The following is a 23,052-nucleotide window of genomic DNA, read 5'->3' as shown; positions in this document are numbered from 1 at the left end:
TGGCAGCCCAGACTGCGGCAGTCCATGCAGCCAGCATCAGGACCCTGTCCTGTTGGGCATCCTCTTTCCTGCCTTGGGTGCTATGCCAAGGGCTCACAAGAGCCGATGCCTACATTTTCCAATATTTTGCAAGCCATTATTAAAATTAGATTTTATGAACTTGTTAATTAACTAAATGATATATTGGAAACAAAATCAATACTCGCCATTACTGGGAGTTCCCATCATGGCTCAGTGGGTTACAAACCCAACTAGTATCCATGAGGACGCAGGTTCGACCCCTGGCCTTGCTCAGTGGGTTAAGGATCTGGCATTGCCATGGCTGTGGTGTAGGCTGGCAGCTGCAGCTCCGATTCCACCCATAGCCTGGAAACTTTCAGATGCCGTGGGTGTGGCCCTAGAAGAAGAAGAAGAAGAAATCAATCTCACCATTACTACTTATCATCTATGCTCTTGAGGTTATTCACATCTGTGGGGTCCGTGCAGGGCTGTGCTCCTGTGCTCCTCTTCCCATGTGCAGTGCCAGCACACTGGCAACTTGAAGTTGGGAGTATTTACCCAGACAAGTTGGCAAACACAATGATCAGAGCTTTTTTCTGCTTCTGGAAAGCCGTTTATTAGCCATTTGCCAACACACCCCTAACAAAAGGACCCCCTTAAGTTTGAGGGAAGGTTGGGGTTCTTCAGGGACTTCCTTTGAAAAGCTATGGAGCAGATGCCACAAAGCTCGTGATGTAGGGGCCAGGTCGGCATTGGGGTCCACCTTAAACCAGAACAGAGAGCCCAAGCCCCACCTCTCTGTCCCTGAACCCATTGTAGGCCTCTGTGTCGTTTGAGAATCTGAAATGAATGTGAATCTGAAGGGCAGACTCTTGGCTTATTCCCCCACTGTATGCCCTTCTTGTGGTGTCTGCTGGGCTGGCTTCCCCCCTCCTCAGCCCTGAGCAAGAAGGCCTTTCCCTGAACCCCAGCCATGTGGACACTACTGCAAGGTTGGTATGAGCTGCTTGCTGCTGCTGCTGCTTTTTTTTGTTTGTTTGTTTGTTTTTGTCTTTTTATGGCTGTACCCACGCCATATGGAAGTTCTCAGGCTAGGGCTCAAATGGGAGCTACACCACAGCCACAGCAACACTGGATCTGAGCCACATCTGTGATCTACACGCAGCTTGCGGTAACACTGGATCCTTAGCCCTCTGAACGAGGCCAGGGATCAAACCTGCATCTACATCAGGTTCTACACTGGGTTCTTAACCTGTTGGGCCACAGCAGGAACTCCAGGGCTGCTTGCTTCTTATGGGAGGCTACTTCCTGGCCTCATCTGTCCAGGCAGGAGCCCTAAAGTGCTGAAGAGATGCAGAGTTAAATGATTTCCTTACTTTTGTCTCTTACTTCCAGGCAACGTTTAAAGGCTGGATGGACATCATGTATGCAGCTGTGGATTCCAGGGGGGTAGGTTGCCACGCTGGCCTCTCCCCCTGAGTCAGGCACCTGAGGCCACAGCTGCTTGGCCACCAGGGAATCAGGGTCCACATCCCATAAGAGCCAAGTGTCTTGTGTCACCCCAGAGTTGGGCCTCTCTGAAATGCCCAGGCCTGGCCCTGGGGCCAGGTCGTGTGGTCTCCCAAGGAGTCCCCAAATTCTCAAACAGCTCTCAGATTAAATCTGCCATAATTCAGTTGAATCAGTCTTACCCCAGGAGGATGGAGCAGAAGCAGCAGAGATACCAATCAAGTTTCTCCTCTGTCTTTGTGCTCCCTCCCCTACTCCAGTCAGCTGAGAGTTGAAGGCTGAGGGACGCCTGCATGTACTCAAACCTCCCAGGGGTCCAGGGGCAGGAGCCACACAGGGACACTGTGGCAGCCCCGAGCCCAGCCCGCGTGCCCTCCTCACCTGCCCCCGCCCACCCGCACACCCGGCCAGCCCACGTGGTTCCCACCCGCCCGTCTGACCTCCTGTCTGGTTTCTCGCCTCTAGTTAGAGGAGCAGCCCCAGTGGGAATACAACCTCTACATGTACATCTACTTCGTCGTTTTCATCATCTTTGGGTCTTTCTTCACCCTGAACCTTTTCATCGGTGTCATCATTGACAACTTCAACCAACAGAAGAAAAAGATATGTAGACCACAGGCTCCCTGGGCTGCAGGGCTGGGTCCAGGCACTTGGGAGCCTTTCTGGTCCCGTTCCCTTCCTGTTGGGGCTGGTCCTCTTCTTGCTCCCTTTGGGGTGTGGGGAGGGGGGGGTGGTCCATGTGGCCCACTTAGGTCTGTAAGCCTGTGATGAGGGGCCCCATGCCTGCCCTGATCTGAGAGATGAGGCTCCTAAGAGAACTGGGGTGAGGGTTGGAACTATTCACCTGGTCCATGATCAGGGACAATGGTGGGGTGGGTGCTGCACAGAGGCCAGGGTCTGCTCAGAGCTCCATCAGAGAGGCGATGATTGGGTGGCAGGCAAACCACATGGGTGGAAAGAACTCAGAGGAGAGGATGGGCGTCGGAACTGGATTTGCAAGTCACACAGTCAGAGCTTAAGGTGAAGGGGGACAGGGATCCTGGAGAAGCAGGTGGGAGGACACCCCCTGGTGCAGGGCAGGGGTACACTTTTCTCCGCTGGAGAGGAAGTGGGGAGGAGGGCAACCGTCACCCAGGAGGCAGGGTCCCTCTACCCTCCCTGCTGGGGCTCTGAGAACCCCAAAATGAGGCTGGTGCCTGTCTCTCTGCACTTAGGGGGCCAGGACATCTTCATGACAGAGGAGCAGAAGAAGTACTACAACGCCATGAAGAAGCTGGGCTCCAAGAAGCCCCAGAAACCCATCCCACGGCCCCTGGTGAGTCAGGCTCTCAACTTGGTGGGAGCAGGGAGGATCTGCTGGGGTGGGAGCCGCCTGGGAAGACCCGCTCTGGGGCTCAGTCACGTTCTCTTGGCCCAGCCTAGGGCCGCAGCCTGTCTGTGGGAGGGGCCTCCGTCTCAGGGAGACAGAGGGGAAGGCAGCCGCGGGGACACCCCCCTCCCACAGGAACCTCTGAGGGAGCCCCCTTCTCCCCTGCAGGGCTGCTGGGCCTAACCTTATCCTTGCAGCTCCCCGAGCAGTAGAGTCCCCTGGTGGGTGGGGCCCAGAGAGGTACTGAGTCCTCTACTAGGCCGACTCCCTTGGCCCAGTGAGGCCGGTACACACACCCCGAAAGTGTGTGTGTGTGTGTGTGTGTGTGTGTGTGTGTGTGTGTGTGTGTATGCTGGAACAGGGTGGGGGCAGTACTTGGGTTAATTGACAGCTATCTAAATCACTAGCTTGTAAATGGAAGCCCCAGTTTTTACATCCAGTGCAGTGAGGGAGCGTCTTCCCTGGAGATCCATCAGAGATGGTTTCGAGGAAGAGGGTGTCCAAGGCTGGGCCTCGAAGCCCAAGGAGCTTTCCGCAGGAGAGCCAGGCTGCCCAGCGTCCTGGCTTCTTCCTCTCCCCGTGACCTTCTGGGGGCGTTGGCCTCTCTGCAGGGTGGGGCGGGAGGGTGGGCGCTCTGGGCTGAGAGGCACCAGAGGAGGAGGTCTGCTGCTCTCTCTGAGGCCCCTACTGAGTCTGTCCTTTGCCCCTCCTTTCAGAACAAATACCAGGGCTTCATGTTCGACATTGTGACCAAGCAGGCCTTCGATGTCACCATCATGTTTCTCATCTGCTTGAACATGGTGACCATGATGGTGGAGACAGATGACCAGAGCCCTGAGAAGGTCAACATCTTGGCCAAGATCAACCTGCTTTTTGTCGCCATCTTCACAGGCGAGTGTATTGTCAAGATAGCTGCCCTGCGCCACTACTACTTCACCAACAGCTGGAACATCTTCGACTTCGTGGTTGTCATCCTCTCCATTGTGGGTGGGTATGCAAGTTGGCTGAGCAGAGGAGCCCTGCATAGGCCAGGCCTGCCCCTCTCCTCCAGCTCCAGATCTGTACTCAATGCCAAGTACACTAGGCTCCTGAATTCTTTTCCCTCAACATTCCTTGCCTCTCCCCACTATCACACGCACGCACGCACAGACACGCGTGTCTGGGAGGGCTCGCTCAGGCCAAGGGGCCAACCTGGTAGAGGACCCAGCCCTGCTTCAAGCCCCACCCTCCCTGGAACTCTGCTCTCTGTTTTCCAAGCTTCAAGGATGAGTCTGGGAAAGGGAATGGGGCCTGTGGGAGCTTCCCTACCTTCCAAGGGAAGGCCTCTCCCCTAGGTTGAAGGAAGAGGCTCCAGGGTTGGGAGGCAGGTGGCCCTCTAGAGTAGAACTTATCCCTGGAGGTGGAAAATTCTCAAGTCTAGCCACCCAGGTGTGTGCCAGGCTCCTTCAGACGTCACCTGCCTCTTGCAATTTCCCTTATAAAGTCAGCACCGAGACAGGGAAATAATAAAACTAGGGAGAAGCACACACAGTCTACTCAGGCTGCTATAACACAGCAGCGACGGGGTAACTTAAAAACAGCAAGAATTTCCTTCTCGCGGTTCTGGATACGAGAAGTGCAAGATTAAGGCATCACCATGATCATGTTTTTCTGGCAAGGGTCCTTTTCCTGGTTCATAACCTGCACCTCTTGCTGTGTCCTTACACAGTGGAAGGGGCTAGGGAGCTCTCTGAGCCTCTTCTATAAAGACACTAATCCTCCCATTCGTACAGGCTCCACCCTCAGGACTTAAGCACCTCCCAAAGCCCCACCTCCTAATATGATATGATGGGAGTCGGGGTGTCTACTCTCATAACGAGAGTTGGGATTTCAATATATAAATTTAGAGGGGGACACAAACATTCAGATCATAGCACAAGCCCATGTACATTTGACCTCAGAGCCCCAATTCTCTTTTCAATAATAGTTTTATTGTGGTATAACTTACATAAAATCCACCCTTTCAAATACACAGTCGAAAACTTTTTACATAGCTGTGCCACCATCATCATGGTCTAATTTTAGAATTTTTTCCTCACCCCTAAGAGACTCTGTACCCATCTAGCGGTCACCGCCCGTTTTCCCTCTCCCCAGCCCCTGACAACCGCTCATCTAAAATTTTGAGGGACTGCCAAACTGGTTTCCAAACTGGCTGCACCTTTTTACATTCCCGTCGTCAGGGTGGGAGGGTTCCAATTACTCGAGCTCCTCGCCAACACTCGTTATTGTCCGTGTTTTTCAATTACAGCCACACTAGTGGGTATGACGGGATAGCTCACTGAGGTTTGGGGTTGCATTTCCCTGATGACTAATGACGCTGAATATCTTTTCATGTGCTTATGGGTCACTTTCCTTGGCATAGTGTGGTGTATAATGAGAAACGTCTTGGAAGACTGTCTTTTCAAATCCTTTGCTCAGTTTTTTAATTGACTTACTGATATTTTAATTGGGTTGTAAGAATTCTTTATATATCCTAGAAGCCAGTCCCTTATCAGATACATGATTTGGAAATATTTCTCCTATTCTGTAGGTTGTCTTTTCACTTTCTTGGTTATTGTCTCTTGATGCACAAAGCTTTTAAGCCCAGCTTATCGATGTTTTTTTCCCTTTCTTTTTTTTTTTTTTTTTTTTTGTCTTTTTGTCTTTTTTTGTTGTTGTTGTTGTTGTTGTTGCTATTTCTTGGGCCGCTCCCGCGGCATATGGAGGTTCCCAGGCTAGGGGTTGAATGGGAGCTGTAGCCACCGGCCTACACCAGAGCCACAGCAACGCAGGATCCGAGCCGTGTCTGCAACCTACACCACAGCTCACGGCAACGCCGGATCGTTAACCCACTGAGCAAGGGCAGGGACCGAACCTGCAACCTCATGGTTCCTAGTCGGATTCGTTAACCACTGCGCCACGACGGGAACTCCCTGATGTTTTTTTCCTTTTGTCACTTGTGTTCAGAGCCCAATCTTGCACAGACCTCTGCCTTGGGGTGACCAGGTGGATCCTGCCTTCAGTGACTTGGAGGGACAGGCAGGGGCTGAGTCAGGGCCTGTGGTGGCTGCAGTGATGGGGAGATGGTTAGAAGCTGGAAGTTGGGACAGGAAATGCTCCGGGAGGTTCAGGCAGGGGTGAGGGCGAGACCATGGCTGGTGGGACTAAAGAGAAGCGTTAGAGAACGTGGGCGTCAGGAGCAGGAATGGAGCCCTTGAGGGACAGTCTCGGAGATTCCAGGAGGTGCAGCCTGTACTTGGGAACACCTCCTGGTCCCAGAGCCTGTGTAGCAGCGAGGCGGGGTCAACAGGGTGACTTGGAGCCAGAGCGTCCGAGTCAAATCCCAGCTTCTCACTGAGGAGGTGGCAACCTGAATAAGTTTCCTCACCTCTCACTTTCCTCTTCTGGAGAATGCGGGTGATGGTATCAGCTTACCTCCTAGGGTGACAGCAAGGGCTCAATGGCTGGGCATGAAGTGCTCAGCCCAGTGCCTTACTGACAGTAAACACTGGACACATGTCAGCTGGTAACATTATTGTCATATGAGGAGTCTGGAAAGATCACGTGAGACAATACAAGGCAAGTTTATTCCACTTTTTCTCCTTCTTCTTATACATCTCTGCCCCTTGAAACTCCAAACCCAGAGAAGTCAGTAGGGATGAGGTGGGAAGGCCTGGCAGATAGTGGAGTTGGGAGGGTCATAGGAAGCACCTCTGAGAGCCTGCGCTGTGACAGGCGGGGTGTGGCGTGATGAGTCTGCTGCTGCCGGGCCTGTGCCTCGTATTTCAGCGTGTGCATGAACCACCTGGGCTTGTTAAAACACAGTGAGTCTTGGGTCTGGGGTGGAGCTGAGATTCTGCATTTCTGATAAGTACCCAGGAGATCCCAAGGCTCCCGGGACCATATTCTGAGTAGCAAGGAGCTAGAAGTTCCTAAGTTCTGGTCCCAGGTGGGCCACCAAGACACTGAGCAAGCCCTCTGAGGCCTGAGATCTGGAAGACAGGCCGAGTGTGGCTCTACACTGCAGGTATTCTCAGGAAACTAAGGAGCAGAGGGCTGAGGGGGCACGTGGCAAGGATGCGGGTACTTATGGGTCCTCCTTTTCTGAACCAAAGATGCAGAAATGGAGACTCAGAGAGGTGGATGGAGGCAGGGTCCTTGCAGGCCCCAGGTGACTCAGGCCTCTGCTCCCTGGCTCCTCGCTGTGCAGACACCCTTCCCAGCAAGGCAGGGCTGGAGGGAGGACAGTGACGCCATCGGTGGCCACAGTCTTGCTTGTTTCCCACAGGCACTGTGCTCTCAGACATCATCCAGAAGTACTTCTTCTCCCCGACGCTCTTCCGAGTCATCCGCCTGGCCCGAATCGGCCGCATCCTCAGGCTGATCCGCGGGGCCAAGGGCATCCGCACACTGCTCTTTGCCCTCATGATGTCCCTGCCCGCCCTCTTCAACATCGGGCTGCTGCTCTTCCTCGTCATGTTCATCTACTCCATCTTCGGCATGGCCAACTTCGCCTACGTCAAGTGGGAGGCTGGCATCGACGACATGTTCAACTTCCAGACCTTCGCCAACAGCATGCTGTGCCTCTTCCAGATCACCACGTCGGCGGGCTGGGACGGCCTCCTGAGCCCCATCCTCAACACGGGGCCGCCCTACTGCGACCCTCACCTGCCCAACAGCAACGGCTCCCGGGGGAACTGCGGGAGCCCCGCCGTGGGCATCCTCTTCTTCACCACCTACATCATCATCTCCTTCCTCATCGTGGTCAACATGTACATCGCCATCATCCTGGAGAACTTCAGCGTGGCCACGGAGGAGAGCACGGAGCCCCTGAGCGAGGACGACTTCGACATGTTCTATGAGATCTGGGAGAAGTTTGACCCCGAGGCCACCCAGTTCATCGAGTATTCAGCCCTGTCCGACTTTGCCGACGCCCTGTCTGAGCCGCTCCGAATCGCCAAGCCCAACCAGATAAGCCTCATCAATATGGACCTGCCCATGGTGAGTGGGGACCGTATCCACTGCATGGACATCCTCTTTGCCTTCACCAAGAGGGTGCTGGGTGAGTCTGGGGAGATGGATGCCCTGAAGATCCAGATGGAGGAGAAATTCATGGCAGCCAACCCGTCCAAGATCTCCTACGAGCCCATCACCACCACGCTGCGGCGCAAGCATGAGGAGGTGTCTGCCACGATCATCCAGCGGGCCTTCCGCAGGCACCTGCTGCAGCGCTCCGTGAAGCACGCCTCCTTCCTCTACCGCCAGCAGGCGGGCGGCAGTGGCCTCTCCGAGGAAGACGCCCCAGAGCAGGAGGGCCTCATTGCCTATATGATGAATGAGAACTTCTCCCAGCGCCTGGGCCCGCCCTCCAGCTCCTCCATCTCCTCCACGTCCTTCCCACCCTCCTACGACAGCGTCACCAGGGCCACCAGCGATAACCCCCAGGTGCGGGCGTCTGACTACAGCCACAGCGAGGATCTCGCGGATTTCCCCCCATCCCCGGACAGAGACCGCGAGTCTGTCGTGTGAGTGCCCTGGTGGCCAGCACACAGCTTGATGGCAAACCCGCCTGCAGCTCCAGACCAGCAGCTGCTGTGCCCCTCCTTGCTTGGGACTTCAGGAGTGAGAGGAGCCTCGGGCCCTTGCACCGACAAGGTGGAGTCCCATACGCCCTGCACCGCGCTGACAGCTAGAAGCAGTCGGCCAAGCTGACCGTTCAAGGTGGCCAGTCTCTAAGACGCCCCACGCGTCCCAGTACTGGTGGCCGGGTCTGGCTCCACAATGCCTGGAGCTTGGACAAGCAACTCCATTCCCAGCTGCTGAGACAAATACAAAACCGAGACTGTACATGTTGTGAATGGCTTTCATAAATTTATTATATTTGATATTTTTTTACTTGAGCAAAAACTAACATTTTTTTTTTCCATGGACGTATTGGTAGCAATTCACACTGCCTCCACTTAACTCTGAACAAGCGTGTCTCTGGAGCCGCTGGAACTCTGTTGTCAAAGCGGAAGTGAAACCCAGCGTGGGTCCCACAGGCCTTCGCTGCCCGGGGGGCAGAGAAGGGCTCCCCTGCCGCTTGGGCAGAGGTGCCGAGAGGACCGAGCCCCTTCCGGTACACACGTGTGCACACACTCACTCACAGGCTGCCCGTGGCCCGGGCTCCCCCGAGGAGAGCGCCAGCTGGCCTCTTCCGCCCCGGCCTGAGGGGACAGGCCCTTCCTCCCGGCCCTCACGAGTGGGATTCTTGACAGCCGGGGCTCACTCTGGCCTTCTGTGGTCCCCAAGATGCCGTTTTATTTCTGTATTTTTATTCAGGCCACCCTGGGGTCAGTTCTATGAAAACAAGCTTCCAGAAGAGAGTGGCCCAGGTTCCAAAGCTGGTCCTTGGCATTGATGTTGCCTTTCTTCCCTAGAGAGCTTGGCCTCTGTTAGAGTATTACTGATCAACGAAGGGTCTGAGGGAGGCAGGCCTACTTACATCCCGCAGCCCAACCTGCCCGGCCCTGCCCCACAGGCCAGGAAGAGGAAGCTGAGCCCACGGGGTTGGGGCTAAGAAACTCAAACAGCCCTCGGCACGGTGGCCCCAGCCCACATGGAGAAAGGGATCTGCTGTCATCACCCAGCCTCCCTCTCTAGACCTTTCTGCCTCTGACCATGGGTGAGTAGATGCCCCTGTGGTCCCAAGCCCCTCTCCAGATACAAATATGGGGGCCTGGGAGTGGGGAGGGCAGCTTGGGCCCTGTGCAGAGAAGGGGCCTCAGAAGTTCAGGCCCAGTTCCTGTGCCCTGAAAAGGGAGTGGTGTGACCCTGGACCAGCCCCTCTGGCTCAGCCCAGGGTCCTGGAGGCACCCACACGCAGGACCTCCTGGGGCGGAGTCCAGGCTGCCTACAGGTCTTGTGAGCAGACCTTTTCAGGGAAAAATATTTTTTTCTAGTCCAATCACCCCCCAGGGCCTCTTTAGCTGGTGACAATCCTTTTTAGCATATGCAAATCCTTTAATGTAGAGAACTGTCACCCTGAGAGTGACAGCAGTGGCTGGTGGAGCCTGAGCAGGCAGGGGCTCAGCTGCCCAACTCTGCTCTCCAGCAAAGCCGCCCTCCACCTGGCGGCCACCTCACAGGCCGCCTCTCGGGGCAGCCCAGGAAGCCAGACGCTGGCTGTCCTAACCTACCTCGCCGAGCCATCGGGAGGCTGGCCGTGGGGAGCTGGGACACCACTGGTGAGTCAAGTATTAAGTTTCTTCTTGTCACCTGTGTTCCCTTGGTGGCACCCCCCTCCCCCCCCCAATAATTTGTTCCCTTTGAGTCCACTGTGGGACAAGGTTTTAACTGTCCCAACCACACTTCTCCGAGTGGAAATCTTATTTTTGTAGCTCTCTGTGCTGTGCTCTCAAGGCTTGGAGAGGTGTGTGCCCTCCCTGGCACCCTGCGCTACTGCACAGGTGGGAACGAGGCTGGGAGGCCAGCCGAGCTGCAGGCCCAGCTGACCTGCAGGAGACTGGGGTTTAATGTGTGGAGACAGCCTAGGAACTGAGGCAGGTGCCTGGGATCAGCCACTCATGGACACTGCTGGCTGCAGACTGTGTGGCTGGGGGCAAGGCCAAGCTAGACCTGATTCCTTAGCTCTGAGAGTGGCTCTTATTGCTTTTTTCTGGAATTGCACAGTGACCAACAGGAGGGGAGAAGGGGGGGGGAACAGGAGGGAGGGACAAGCACCAAGTGCCAGCCACTGTCTGTACTACTCGAGCACTTCTCACCAAACTTCGTGCATAAATAAGATACATATTTTTAAAACAAACCAATAAATGGCTTAAATCACCTGGCCTGGACTCTGTTCTTTTTCCTCTTTTAAATGACATAGAGTTGATTTATAAATTTACAATATTGTGTTAGTATCTGGTGTACAGGAAAATGATTCAGTTATGCCCATGCATATATTTTTCAGATAAGTACAAAGCCAGTTATGTAAACAAATGTGGTGCCCAGTATCATCCTTTCTTTAACAGTAAGTCGTTTTTCTTTAATTTTTACTTTTTATTGGCATATACTTGATATACAGTGTTGTGTTTCAGGTGCAGGACAAAGTGATTCAGTTATACATATACACACATACACTCTTTTCAAGATTCTTTTCCCATATAGATTATCACAGAATATTGGGTAGAATTCCTGTGCTGTACAGTAGTAGGTCCTTGTTGATTATCTGTTTTATATAGTAGTACTGTGTATATACTAATCCCAAACTCCTAAAGTATTCCTTCCCCTATCCCTACCTTTCCCCTTTGGTAACCATGAGATTATGAGATTGATTTTTCTGTTTCTGTTTTGTATTAGTTCATTTGTGTCATTTTTTTTTTTTTTTTTTTTTTGCTTTTTAGGGCCACACTCAAGGCATATGGAGGTTCCCAGGCTAGGGGTCAAATTGGAGCTGTAGCCACTGGCCTACACCACAGACACAGCAACAAGAGATCCAAGCCACATCCGTGACCCACACCACAACTCACAGCAACACCAGATCCTTAACCCACTGAGCGAGGCCAGGGATTGAACCCACAACCTCAAGGTTCCTAGTCAGATTCATTTCCACTGCACCATGACAGGAACTCCACGTCATTTTTTTTTTTCAGATTCCACATATAAATGCATGATGACATTTGTCTTTCTCTGAATGACTAACTTCACTTAGTATGATACTCTCTAAGGCCATCCATGTGGCTCCAAATGGCATTATTTCATACTTTTTATGGCCAAGTAATATTTCATTGTATGTATGTACCACATCTTCTTTATCTATTCCTCTGTCGACATTTATGTTGCTTCCATGTCTTGGCTATTGTAAATAGTGCTTCAGTGAACACTGGGGTGCATGTATCTTTTTCGGCTATGGTTTTCTCTGAATATATGTCCAGGAATAGGATTTTTGGACCATATGGTAGTTGTATTTTTAGTTTTTTGAGGAACCTCCATACTGTTCTCCATAGTGGCTGCAGCAATTTACATTCCCATCAACAGTGTAGGAGGGTTCCCTCTTCACACCCTCTTCAGCATCTACTGTTTGTAGACGTTTTGATGATGGCCATTCTGACTGGTGTGAGGTGATAGCCTCACTATGATTTTGATTTGTAAGTCAGTCAACTATACGCCAAGAAAATTTTTAAAAAAGATGAAGACCTAATAATCAAGGGATCAATCAAAGAAGAGGATAGAATAATTGCAAATATATATGCACCCAACACAGGAGACATCAATATAAAAGGCAAATGCCAACAGTCATAAAAAGAGAAACAGACAGCAACTCACTAATAGTGGGAGATTTTAACACCCTACTTACATCAGTGGACAGATCATCCAGAGAGAAAATCAATAAGGAAACATAAGTCTTAAATGACACATTAGACCAGACAGACTTAATTGTTATTTATAGAGCATTCCATCTGAAAGCAGCAGAATACACATTCTTCTCCAGTGTACATGGAACATTCTCTAGAATAAATCATGTCCTGGGCCACAAAGCAACACTCAGTAAATATTAGAAAACTGAAATCTTTTCTGACCAGTCTCAATGCTATGAGGTTAGAGATCAACTACAACAAAAAGAAAAACTGTAAAAAATACAAATACCTGGAGGCTAAATATGCTACTAAACAACCAATGGATCATTGAAGAAATCAAAGAGGAAAAATAGAGACAAATGAAAACAAAAACATGATGATCCAAAACCTATGAGATGCAACAGAAGCAGTTTAAAGAAGGAAGTTTACAGCACTACAATTTTATCTTGGATAACAAGAAAACACTCAAACAACCAAACCTTACACTTAAAGCTACTACAGCAAGAACAAAAAACAAAACCAAAAGTTAGGAGAATGAATAAAAGCATAAAGATCAGAGGAGAAAGAAAGGGAGACAAAACAATAGAAAAGATCAAGAAACTAAAAGCTGTTCCTTTGCAAAGATAAACAACACTGATAAACCTTTAGCCAGACTCATCAAGCAAAAAAAGGAGAGGGCTCACATCAATAAAATTAGAAATGAAAAAGGAGAAGTCACAACTGATACCACAGAAATCAAGGATCATAAGAGACTGCTACAAGAAACTATATGCCAATAAAATGGACAACCTATAAAAAATGGACAAATTCTTAGGTACAATCTTCCAAGACTCAACCAGGAAGAAATAGAAAATATGAACAGACCAGTCACAAGTACTGAAATGGAACTGTGAGTAAAAAACTCCCAACAACAAAAAGTCCAGGACCAGATGGCTTCACAGGTAAACTCTACCAAACATTTCTCTAAACAGAGTTAACACCTATCCTTCTGAAACGCTTCCAAAAAATTGCAGAGAAAGGAACACTTTTAAACTCATTCTATGAGGCCACCGACACCCTGGTACCAAAACCAGACAAAGATACCACAAGAAAAGATTACAGGCCAAGATCACTGAGTAAAAAAGACGTGAAAATCCACGATAAAATATCAGCAAACCAAATCCACCAATACATTAAAAGGATCATACACCATGGTAAAGTGGGTTTTGTACCAGGGACGCAAAGATTCTTCAGTATTCAGAAATCAATCAATGTGATACAGCACATCAAGAAACTGAAGAATAAAAACCATATGATCCTATCAGTAAATGCAGAAAAACTTTTGACAAAATTCAACACTAATTTATGAGAAAACTTCTCCATAAAGTGAGCCTAGAGGGAACCTACCTCAACATAATAAAGGCCAAACATGGCCACAGCTAACATCATTCTCAATAGTGAAAAGTTGAAAGCATTTCCTCTAAGATCAAGACAAGGATGTCCAGTCTTGCCACTTCTATTCAACATAATTTTGGGAGTTCTGGCCACAGCAGTAAAAGAAGAAAGGTATAAAAGCAATCCAAATTGGAAAAGAAGTGAAACTATCACTGTTGCAGACAACATGATAATATACATAGAAAAATCCTAAAGATGTTAACCATTAAAAAAAATATATATATATATATATTTTTATATATACACATATATATATAAAAGATGGTACCAGAAAACTACATAGCTCATCAATAAATTCAGTAAAGTTGCAGGTTACAAAATTAATACACAGAAATCTGTTGCATTCCAATACACTAAAAACAAAAGATCAGAAAAATAAATTAAGGAAACAATCCCATTTATCATCATGTCAAAGAGATTAAATACCTAGAAATAAACCTACCTAAGGAGGCAAAAGACATGTACTCTGAAAAGTAGAAGACACTGATGAAGGAAATCAAAGATGACATAAACAGAAAGATATACCATGCTCATAGATTGGATGAATCAACATTGTCAAATGACTATACTATCCAAGGCAGTCTACAGATTCAATGCAATCCCTATCAAACTACCAATGTCATTTTTCACAGAACTAAAAAAAAAAAAAAAAATGTTCAAATCTATATGTAAACACAAAAGACCCTGAATAGCCAAAGCAATCTTGAGAAAGGAAAATGGAACTGGAGGAATCAGGCGCCCCAACTTCAGACTGTACCACAAAGCTACTAGTCATTAAAACAGTATGGTCCTGGCACAAAACCAAGAAATACAGGTCAGTGGAATAGCACAGAAAGCCCAGAAATAAACCCACGCAACTATCATCAATAAATCTATGACAATAGAGAAAAGAACAGCCTGTTCAATACGTGATGCTTGGAAAATTGGACAGCTACATGTAAAAGAATGAAATTAGAACACCATACACAAAAATAAATTCAAAATGGATTAAAGATCTAAACATAAGACCAGATACTCTAAAATTCTTAAAGGGAAACATAGGTAGAACACTCTGACATAAATCACAGCCATATCTCTTTGGACCCTCCACCCAGAGTAATGAGAACAGAAACAGAAGTGAACAAATGGGACCTAATTAAAAATGTTTGCACAGCAAAGGAAACCACAAACAAGATGCAAAGTCAACCCACAGAGTGGGAGAAAATATTTGCAAACGTAGTGACCAACAAAGGGATTGATCTCCAAAATATATAAACATCTCATACAGCTTTATATATATAAAATTTTTAAATGGTCAGAAGATCTAAACAGACATTTCTCCAAAGAAGAAAGATGGCCAAAAAGCGCATGAAAAGATGTTCAACATCACTAATTATTAAAGAAACATAAATTTAAAAAAATCATAGTGAGGTTATCACCTCACATCAGTCATAATGATCATCATCAAAACATCTACAAACAGTAGATGCTGAAGAGGGTGTGGAGAAAAGCGAACCTTCCTACACTGTTGGTGGGAATGTAAACTGGTGCAGTCACTGAAGGTACAGAGGTACCTCAAAAAACTAAAATACAACTACCATATGGACCAGCGATCTCATTCCTATGCATATATCCAGAGAAAATCATAATTTGAAAATATACATGCACTCCAATGTTCACTGAAGCACTATTTACAACAGCCAAGACATGGAAGCAAACCTAAATGTCCATCAACAGAGGAATGGATAAAGAAGATGTGGTACATATATACAGTGGAATATTACTAAGCCATAAAAAGTATGAAATAATGCCATTTCCAGCCACATGGATGGCCCTAGAGATTATCATACTAAGTGAAGTTAGTCAGTGAAAGGCAAACATCATATGATATCACTTATATGCGAATCTTCCAAAAACAAAAGGATACAAATGAACTTATTTGCAGAACAGAAACAGACTCTCAGACTTTGAAAGATTTATGGTTACCAAAGGGGACAGGTGGGGGGGGGTGGACTGGGAGTTTGGGACTGGCATATGCACACTGAGGTATATAGAATGATTGGCCAATGGGGACCTCCTGAACAGCACAGAGAACTCTACCCAATATTCTGTGATAATCTATGTGGGAAAAGAATCTGAAAGAGAATGGATGTGTGTACATGCATAACTGAATCACTTTGTTGTACAGCAGAAATTATCACAACCTTGTAAATCAACTGTACTTCAGTAAAACTTAAAATAATAATGGCATTTATATCCACACGGATGAACCTAGAGATTATCGTACTAAGTCAGACAAAGACAAATATCATGAGATCACTTATACGTGAAATCTGATAAGTGATACAAATGAACCTATTTACAAAACAGACTCATAGACATAAAAATTTATGGTTGTCCAAGGGAAAAGGTGAGAAGGAGAGATAAATTAGGAAAATGTTATTAACATATACACACTATTATATATAAAATAGATAATTATGGAGTTCCCGCTGTGGCACAACGGGATTGCCCACATCTTGGGAGCACTGGGACACAGGTTCGATCCCTGGCCTGGCACAGTGGGTTAAGGATCCAGCTTTGCCATAATTGCAGCTTAGGTTGTGACTGCAGCTTGGATTTTATCCATGGCCTAGAAATTCCATATGCCACAGGGCGGCCAAAAATGAAAAAAAAAAAAAAAATCAACAGGGAAATCTCAATACTGTGTAATAACCTATATGGGGAAAGAATCTGGAAGAGATATACGTGTACGTATAGCTGAATCACTTTGCCATACACCTGAAACTAACATTATTAATGAATACGCCAATATAAAATAATCGTTAAAAAAAAAAAAAAAAAAAAAACATGAGGACAGCGTCCAAGTCCAGTTTACTCAGCACTGCAGCCAGGCCCTCACTCAGCAGCTGGCACATGGCACTGGCTCAATTCTATGGAGTGTGTGAAGTGGGGGGACAGTAGGGCACCCACCTTAAGCAGTAAGGGGGCCAGGCCTCCCCTCTGACAACTCCAGGTACTACAGCTCAGTCTGGGCCAGTGCAGTGCTTTCCTCACTGTTCTTGAAGCCAAAACTTGGAGTCTAGGGTCTAGGGCCCCTTGTGAGGGTCATTCCTGGATTCCTGAGGCGGCCTCGGAGGTGACAGGCTCATCTAGAGGGAGGGAAGAGTGGGCCTTGTGGTCACCATGCCGCCGCAGCTGTCACCCAGCCGCTCCAGGGTAATGCTGGGCTCCAGGCTCCGTGAGGGACGGATGCCACTCCTGTGTCACAGGGAAGGCATGCGGTCTGGGATCTCAGCCCTTGGCAGGGAGATGCTCCTGGACAGACGTCAGCTCTCACCCCGGGGCCACGGCCCTGGCAAGCTCCCTGCCCCGTGCCAGCCGCTCTTCCGCCTCAGCTCTGACGACCACGAGACTCAGTGCCCGGAGGCTGGGAGGGGCAGGGAGACAGTACAGGCACTCACTCCTGCGGGCGGAGACAGAGCAGGCAGCAGCCGAGAGCTGGGAGATGCCAAAGGTGGCCGCAGATCAGCTGGGAAAGCCACACAACCATGTCTCCTGCCCCAGTCTGCATGACGCTCCAAGGCTCAGAGCTCACCGTCCAGCGTGCTGAGGGCTAGGGAGGGCCAGGCCACTCTCTAGCCCTGCCCCAGTGCCTGGCACAGATAGGAGCCCAGCCATGCTAGCACAGGAGACACCCCCTAAACCCAGCCATTCACCATCTGCTGGGTTCACCCGGAACCTGCATCTGAATCCTTCCTGCCTTTCTGCCCCCGGTGATCCCCGACCCCTTTTCTCACCTACAGCCCCACTTTCCACTCTTCATTCTGGTAGGAAGTCACCTACATGAGATCCTCACCCACGTGGAGAGTCATGTGCAGATTCACACACAGGCACACTCAAGGCACAGCAACCAGGGTCGTGTCAGGGAGGGGGCAGGGCAAGACCACAAGGAGAGGCCTGAAATCCCAAGAAGGAACCTCAGGCTTCCCGTTCAATTGCCCTGGACCAGGGCCTCAGGACGTTCCCAGGGAAGAAGCAGGCCAGACAGGCCAGAGGTGGGGGCCAAGGGACTGGTTCAGAAATGACACTCTAAGCCTGAGAGCTGCCAAGCTCTGTCTGGGGGGATCCCAGAGGCACTGCTCTCCTGCGGGTGTCCCAAGTCAGCCTGCACGGCAAGGGCGAAGGCCAGGCCAGCCCAAGCCCAGCACGTATAATGGCCACCCTGACAAGCACTTCCTCCCATGCCAGCTCACGGGGCTGGCATCCACGGGCGGCTGCCAGGCACCTGCTGCTGGAGAGAAAAGCCCCATCGCCCCAGCCATTGTGTAGAGACGGGATGGCTCAGATTCCAGAAAGGCGTGCGAGTCCAAGCAGAGCCCCCTCCCCGGATGTGGGCTGATCAGCCAGCGGTACGTCCTGTCCTCTGGCCCCACAGTCCTTTGTGCCAGGCCTCTGTGGGCCCAAGCAGGTCTCCAGTTTTGCCGTTGGAGATGTGTCTCCTGGGGACCATCTGCCTGCCACTCACCCTCTTGGGCTGCACTCCCTCTTCCTGGACGACCAGGGACCAGGCTGTTTCTCCTTGCAAGGCTGTGGGAGGTGCCGCGAGGACAGGGGACAGGGAGGGCTTGGCCGAGAGGAGAGGCCGGCTCAACAGAGGTAATTGGGCCTCCTGTATCCTGTATCAATCCATCATGTTTATAGTCTTCTCTCCAGACAGGAGACAATGAGGAAATGACAAAAGCCAATAAAGCCAATAAATAAAGGGTAATGGAATAACCAGTACGTGCAGCCCATTCCCTGAGCCCCAGAGCCAGGAGCACGGCCGGGCCCCTCCCTCCTGCCTCTGTCTTGACTTCAGCCACAGGCCCCAGGGGACAGGTAAAACTGGTCAACAGTTTTCACGGGGGTGCCTGGCTGGAGCTTCTGCTGCTCAGGCCAAACACTCTGGCGTTGTCCCTGCCTCCTCCTCTCACACACCCCACATCCAACCCAGCAGGAAATCCTATTGGCTCTGCCTTCAAAATACACCCCAAGTCCGACCACTTCTCAGCAGCTCCACCATCACCACGCTGCTCTGACTGCCATCGCCTCTTGCCTGGATTCTTACAAAGGCCTCCTGGCTGGTTCTTCACCCAGACCATTCTGAACACAGCAGCCAGAGGGGTCTATTAAAAGGCAAGTTGGCTCATGCCACTGCTCCACACAAAGCACTCTAGCAGCCTCCATGGCACTCAGAGAACAGCCTGAGCCCTCTGTACCCCCTCAGTACGCTCCCCCCGCCCCCAGCATCTGTCTGAGCCCATCTACAACCCTGGCTCTTACTCCACTCGAGCCACATCAGCTCCTTGCTGGCTCGTGCCTAGGCTGTGCACACCTCACGTTAGGATTTCAGCACTGGCTGTTCCCTCTGCCTGCCACACTCTTCCCCGAGAGTGGCATGGCTCCCCTCTTTTCTCTGTCACTTTTGCAGTGAGGCAACCAAGACCATCCTATTTTCTACCCTCTTCAGCCCACTGTTTCTATACTTAAATCAGGTTCAGTGGGATAAAATTTATATATAACAAAATTCACTCTTTTAACTACACAGTGTGATGAGTTTTGACAAGTATAAGCAGTATAGCCACCACCAGAATCAAGATACCAAACATTTTCCTCACACCTTCATGCTCTGGAGGAAAGCTGGACCCCCAAGGGATCCCCTCTCTGGGGGTGTGGGGCAGGGAGGTTGGGAAATCAGTCCACACAGATCTGGGGCTGGTGCCAGGGCATCACAGGGAGTGAAGAGGAGGTGATGAGAGAAGAGGGCAGGCCAGCAGGGCCCAGGCCACTGGCAGGACAGGTCAGAGGCAGCAACTGGGGAGCTGAGGGATAGGAAGACTGGGCAAGCGGAGGGCATCACAGGAGCTGGAGGGCTGGGGGCTCTAGAAGCCCAGAGCAGGGAGACTAGGAGTCAGTGAGGGGCCAGAGTACAGGAGGCATGAGGAAGACCAGAGGCTGGGGTATGGCTGGGGGTGGGGTGGAAGCTCTGGCCTGCCCACTGCACCAGTCTTCCACTTCCACTGCGGGCACTCTTCACACCCACTGTCACCTCCCTGATCATAGGTGGCCCTGCCCAACCCTCTGCCCAGACCCCCTTAGCAGCCCTCTCTCCAAGGGGCGTCACCACCTCCATGCAGCCCTCAACACCTATCTGCAGCCAGGCCCTGGCCGGAGTCCCCCACACCAATTCCCATGCCCTGGCTCAAGACCACCCAGCCCCTTGTGTCTGCCTCCTGCCAGCCTCACCTGCTACGGGACCACCTTCTCCCTCTCCTGTGGCAACCGTGACGTTTGCAGGTGCTTCCCCAGTGGGAGGCCCTGGAGCCAAGGGGTCCCTTTCCTCAGTCCTCACTCCCACTCAGTGATGTCAACCTACACACAAGACCAGCTGGGAAACCAAGACATCTGTCCATTCGCCCTTTAGCAAACATGCGCTGAACATCTCCCAGGTACTGCAGTTACAGCGATGAGCAAAAGCAGACAAGGTGTCTGCCCTCATGTAACGCAGTCACGCTAATGAGACAGATGTCAACCTCAGAATCCACAAACCAGGGCCCATTATTATTATGAAACTGTGGAGGGGGAGCATCCAAAGTGCAATGAGTCAGATTATCCAGGGGTGGGATCAGGGAAGACCTCTGCTGAAGACTGCACTTCTGTTGACTGAGGTGGGCATTTCCAGGCAGAGGGAAAGGCAGACGTGAAGATCCTGAGGGGGAAGGGGCGTGGCCCACTCCTGAAGGGAAAGAAGGAGCTGGAGTCAGAGTGAGAGGAGCTGGGCAAGAAGTGTGCACGAAACCCAGGGGCACCAAAGAGCTGGGAAGAAACGCACTACTTTTTTTTTTTTTACAGCCGCACTTAGGGCATTTGGAAGTTCCCATGCTAGGGATTGAATTGGAGCTGCAGCTGCTGGCCTGTACCACAGCCACAGCAACTCGGGATCCGAGTCTCATCTGCAACCTTCACTTCAGCTTGCAGCAATGATGGATCCCAAACCCACTAAGCGAGGCCAGGGATCGAACCCGCATCTTTACAGACACCATGTTGAATTCTCAACCTGGTAAGCCACTATGGGAACTCCAGAGGGGCACTACTGTACATGTTTTTTATTAATTTGCAAGGAGGGGCACAGTTTCCAATTGAGTTTGTGCTTGAGAAAGATCCCACCTCTCACTCTGACAGAAAGCTCTGTGGGGGGACAAAAATAGATGAGGGGAAATAGGTCAGGTGGCTTCTGTAGGGAGAGATGATGGGGGCCTGGACTAGGATGGGGATGGGGGAGGGAGAGAAATTTGGGAGCAATTTTGGATGCAAAATTGGGAGACAGAGCACCCAAGAGTGGGTGAGGAGGTGCCTCCGGTCTCTGACTAGGACAGAAATGAAAGTACCACAAGAGGCAGGAAGTCTCCCCAGGCCACCTCTAGGGCTTGCTGGCCCCTAGGCCTGCTACATCTGCCCCAAAGAGCACTTGGCAAGCAGGGTGGATGATTCATTGGGAGCCTATTCTATTTAAGAATTAATTCTCCACTACGGAGAACAGTGGAAGTTCCTTTAAAAACCAAAAATAGAGCTACCATGTGATCTAGCAATCCCACTCCTGGGCATGTATCCGGAGAAAACTCTAATTTGAAAAGATACATGCACCCCCAACATTCATAGCAGCACTATTTACAATAGCCAAGACAGAGGCAACATAAAAGTCATCGACAGAGGAGGACTTCATAAAGATGTCATACACGTATACAGTGGAATATTACTCAGCCATAAAAAGGATGAAATAATGCCATTTGCAGCAACATGGGTGGACCTGGAGATTATCATACTAAGTGAAATAAGCCAGGCAAAGAAAGACAAATATTATATATTACTTGTACGTGGAATCTAGAACACTGATACAAATGAACTTATTTATAAAAGAAAAAGATTCACAGATATAGAAAACAAACTTTGGGTTACCAAAGGGAAAAGTGGGTAGAGGAATAAATTAGGAGTGTGATATTAATGTATACACACTACTATATATAAAATGGATAAACAACAAAGACCTACTGTGTAGCACAGGGAACTCTATTCAATATCTTGTAATAACCTATAATGGGAAAGGACCTAAAAAAGAAAACATACATAACTAAATCACTTTGCTGTACACCTGAAACTAACACAATAACGTAAATTGATTTTTTTTTAAAGCATTAATTTTAGGTCCCATCTCTCCTCCTCCTGCCTCCTATGTCTGCCACAAGTAGCATGAGCTCCAGAAGACAGCAAGTCCCTGTGTCTGCTTGAGGCACTGCACCCATGGTGCCAGTGACGGGAAAACACTGCTCCTGTGGTGGCTGTGAGTGCAGCTCTATGAACTGCCCCCTGAGCATGGAGCAGAAAGGCCTCATCAGCTTTTAGTGTTTTCTAACAACCAATAAGGAATTTACATGGCACACCCAGCCCCTCTCTCTTGAGGGAACTTCATCTTTTGCTTATATTGCCTAATAAACAAAATACAGGTTGGGGTCTGACAGCACTGCCATGACATTGTTGGCGGACACTTGGAATACCTAGCAGGGTCCACCCCAGGCAATCAGAAGGCAAAACATTCCTCAAAGTCACGGGGAGCCTAGGGAGGGATCCCCACTTTGACACATCCCTAGGTGACATTCCTGTTGATAAATAACCAGTCTCTGGCTGAGAGCATGAGGCCAGCTCAGTACCTCCCAAGAGTAGCCCTACTCTATGCTACAGCCAGGCTTCCCCCAGGAAACACAGGGGAGCCCTTGCTGTGAACCTGTCACCACCCCGACTTCTGTTTTCCCAAGGTCATTTCATGTCAGAAGCCCTTGGCCCAAGGCCTTTATTGTGGCCACCCTGCTCAACCCCAACAAACCTCCTTTTCATCCACACCTCAAGAAGTAGTAGCTGGATACTGTTCCTTCCTTCCAGAAGCTCTGGGTCCTTCTGTGAATTGATGCGCTTCCTCCAGGGGCCAGCTTTGCATACCCCGGATCTCAGGGAGAGGAAGCCCTGATCTAGTCTCAAAACAGTTAACTTAACTCTGAGTGGCGGACCAGGGACCCCCCACTTACCCTACATTTACATAACTAACAAAGCCAGTTGAGTGGCCTTCACTGGACTCCAGGCACTTTCTTTTTAAGCCGCACCTGTACCTGTTACCTGTGGATGTGACAAGTGGGCTGTACTAGGCCTATAACCAGTCCTGCTGGTCCCCTGAGCCTTGCAGAGGCTCATGAGGAGAGCAGGCCTCCAACAGCGCCCTGTCCCTAACCTCAGCAGGGGCTTTGGTCTGCGTGCTTTTCATGCAGGAAAAAGGAACATTTCCAGGTGGAAATCTTCCAAATGTGTCTTCCCCAA

General features: G+C 49.9%; 2 protein-coding genes across 22 annotated transcripts in view; one reads left to right on the top strand and one right to left on the bottom strand.

Annotated features, from left to right (window-relative positions):
* SCN5A (sodium voltage-gated channel alpha subunit 5) overlaps nucleotides 1-10,721 on the top strand; it is a 134,521-nt gene extending 123,800 nt beyond the window's left edge. For 13 of the 19 annotated variants that reach the window (XM_084987718.1, XM_084987708.1, XM_084987717.1 and 10 more), the window contains 5 exons: nucleotides 1,396-1,449; nucleotides 1,975-2,116; nucleotides 2,724-2,824; nucleotides 3,595-3,865; nucleotides 7,185-10,721. In XM_084987718.1, coding sequence (XP_084843844.1) covers nucleotides 1,396-1,449; nucleotides 1,975-2,116; nucleotides 2,724-2,824; nucleotides 3,595-3,865; nucleotides 7,185-8,425 — 1,809 coding nt within the window. In that variant the 3' untranslated portion in view covers nucleotides 8,426-10,721. Of the gene's footprint in view, nucleotides 1-1,395; nucleotides 1,450-1,974; nucleotides 2,117-2,719; nucleotides 2,825-3,594; nucleotides 3,866-7,184 lie in introns of all 19 variants that reach the window. The other 6 variants (XM_084987720.1, XM_084987712.1, XM_021071676.2 and 3 more) reach the window with 1 other exon arrangement.
* A 519-nt stretch (nucleotides 10,722-11,240) lies between these two features.
* Nucleotides 11,241-23,052, bottom strand: part of EXOG (exo/endonuclease G) — a 56,820-nt gene continuing 45,008 nt past the window's right edge. The window contains exons 11-12 of one of the 3 annotated variants that reach the window (XR_001300113.3): nucleotides 15,367-16,799; nucleotides 11,241-11,718 (exon numbers count right to left, since the gene is read on the bottom strand). The gene's annotated coding sequence lies outside the window, so the exon portion shown is untranslated. Of the gene's footprint in view, nucleotides 11,719-15,366; nucleotides 18,353-23,052 lie in introns of those variants that run through there. The other 2 variants (XR_014822730.1, XR_014822734.1) reach the window with 2 other exon arrangements.

This window comes from Sus scrofa, chromosome 13, assembly GCF_054392235.1.
Source record: "Sus scrofa isolate SSC_HxYL_T2T_F1_AM1 chromosome 13, Sscrofa_HxYL_maternal_Yorkshire_Landrace_v2.0, whole genome shotgun sequence".
Taxonomy (NCBI): domain Eukaryota; kingdom Metazoa; phylum Chordata; class Mammalia; order Artiodactyla; family Suidae; genus Sus; species Sus scrofa.
Note: the sequence above shows the minus strand (reverse complement) of the source record. Positions and strands in the feature narration are given on the sequence as shown.